Raw genomic sequence first — 2,178 nt, forward strand, 5'->3', positions numbered from 1 at the left:
TCCGTCTGGACAGTAGCTGCTTCCTCCGCCATCCTCCTGCTAGCCTGGCTGAGGTTACCTGCTAACACCCTGGTACGTGCTTCCGACCCATAAGAGGGAATAGAATTACCAAACCGTTCTAGGACAGGCCTGCAGGGGAACGACCTTGGGCTTGGGTCCAGCAGAAGTGGCGTTTGGACAATGCGCCTTGGCTAGTTGTGGTAACTCTTCCCCACACGCAAGCAAGCACGTGAAGGCCGGGGCTGCGTGTGTTTTCTCTGGCGCGTCTTATCATAACCTAGATTATCTCTGCTTTTGTTCCGGCTCCCTTCTTCGTTTGCACGGCCACAATAGACGGGGCACCACCTTAGCTTTCAAAATCTACTGGAGGAGAGAGAAAAGAGCGAGAACCAGGGGAAGTCAGTTCATTCCTGAACACACCTACTGTTTCTGGCCTTAAGGGTTGGGCGGGTAGAGTTGCACCTTCAGACCGGCAACTGTGTGCTGAATGTGGTTCAGGACGTCTCTGGACCTTGGGGTGCACCAACTGTTTCTGGGTTTGTGGGTGGTGTTGCCTGGGGGTAAACATTCAAAGTGTTCTTAAGTTCTGAAGGTATAAACAAAACAACCCCACTGCCATGAGTCAATGCTGCCTCACAGAGATCCTGTCGGACAAGGTAGAACTGCGCCTGCAGGTTTCTGAGGCTAACTGTTCGGAAGTTGACTAGGGGTTTTGAACTGCTGACCTTGTGGTTAGCAGCACAACGTGTAGCCAGCGCATGCCCAGGGTGTCTTCTGAAGATGTAGCTGGACCATATTTACAAAAAAGAAAAAAATACCTGCAGAAAACCTGAAATGATGGCTCGTTTTGTTTAATTTCTATTTAATTGCATCTTGGAAAGTGGGTATTTGGTTCACCTGCGAGCTCAGCCCTTTGGTTTGGGAGAAACACGTCGGAGGAAAGATGTCACCCACTATCTCATGGGCTCCCGACTCACTTCACCTGCGTCTCTCTGTCCCCTTGTTTCACGATCGACAAGCTTATTGTGCTTTCTGTCCGAACCTGCCTTTACCTCCCCATGCTCCCTCCACTGTCTTGCAGGTCTACCCGCCAGACTCCCGGAAATCATGTTGGTAGGATCTCAGTCCTTCTCACCTGGAGGGCCCAATGGGATCATTAGAAGCCAGTCCTTCGCGGGGTTCAGTGGCCTTCAGGAGAGGCGATCCAGGCAAGTCAGGTGCTGCTCTTCCAGGGTGCTGATGGAGAAGGCAGGGAGCCTTGGTGTTGTGAAGAGGAATTGTGTGCATGCAAACTTGAAATGCCAGTGTGTGTGTGTGTGTGTGTGTGTGTGTGTGTGAGTTCATACACAACATCCACAAAAGACTATTTTAATCCCTTTTCCACAGGGGCGGGGTTGTGTGTTAAATCCTCTGGCTTATTTTCTCAGGCACTCTGGTGGTGCCAGAGTTATATGCTGAGCTGCCAACCCAAACATTACCAGTTCAAGCCCACCAGGGGTGTTGTGGGAGAGAGACTTAGTGACCTGCTCCCATGAAGGTAACAGACAAGAAAAGCCCCGGGGGGCTGTTCCACTCTGTCACACAGGGGGGGTCTCTTGGAGTTAGAATCAAAGAGACAGCCCCAACATCCGCCTTTTCTATTCTATTCTTTTGGATTTCTCCTTCACAGATTTGCTGTGAGTTTAGGGTAAATGAGTCATAGGTATGTACATCGCCCCCTACCACTCCCGCTTGGTGACCTTTGAAGGAAGCTCATTTTCCATTCCATGCGGATTTGGGAAAGTATGTCTGGTACGAAGTTACACGGTTGACAAAGACCTCCACCTCTGTACATTGGGACCGGGGAGTAGGTGACACAAAGGTTAGTCCTCTCGTGTCCCTGGCATCTCCTCTCACCGAACCAGGTTTGCTTTAATCACTTAGTTCCATTGATCATTCTCTGAGCACAAACCCTTTTTTTCACGCATAACGTGCTTCAAGTTAATGCTGCCCCTGAGCCAGTAGCCATCGAGAGGATTCCCTCTCCCGGCAGCCCTGTGTGTGTCGGGGTGTAACTGCTCCAAAGGGCTGCCAGTGGCTGGTTTGGGGAAGTAGATTGCCAGGATTTTCTTCCGAGGGGCCCCTGGTTAGCAGCCAAGTGAGTGTGTTCACCATTTGCAACCCAAACACTCCCTGTGC

The 2,178-nt window shown here is 51.0% G+C and overlaps 1 protein-coding gene across 2 annotated transcripts in view; it reads left to right on the forward strand.

Moving 5' to 3' along the window:
- RIPOR2 (RHO family interacting cell polarization regulator 2) overlaps positions 1–2,178 on the forward strand; it is a 310,774-nt gene that overhangs the window by 229,862 nt on the left and 78,734 nt on the right. For both annotated transcript variants that reach the window (XM_004712480.4, XM_004712478.2), the window contains exon 2: positions 1,082–1,208. In XM_004712480.4, the coding sequence (XP_004712537.2) occupies positions 1,082–1,208 (127 nt within the window). The remainder of the gene's footprint in view (positions 1–1,081; positions 1,209–2,178) is intronic.

Source organism: Echinops telfairi, unplaced genomic scaffold (assembly GCF_000313985.2).
Source record: "Echinops telfairi isolate 266 unplaced genomic scaffold, ASM31398v2 ScPeMD7_5868;HRSCAF=6743_0, whole genome shotgun sequence".
NCBI classification, from domain to species: Eukaryota; Metazoa; Chordata; class Mammalia; order Afrosoricida; family Tenrecidae; genus Echinops; species Echinops telfairi.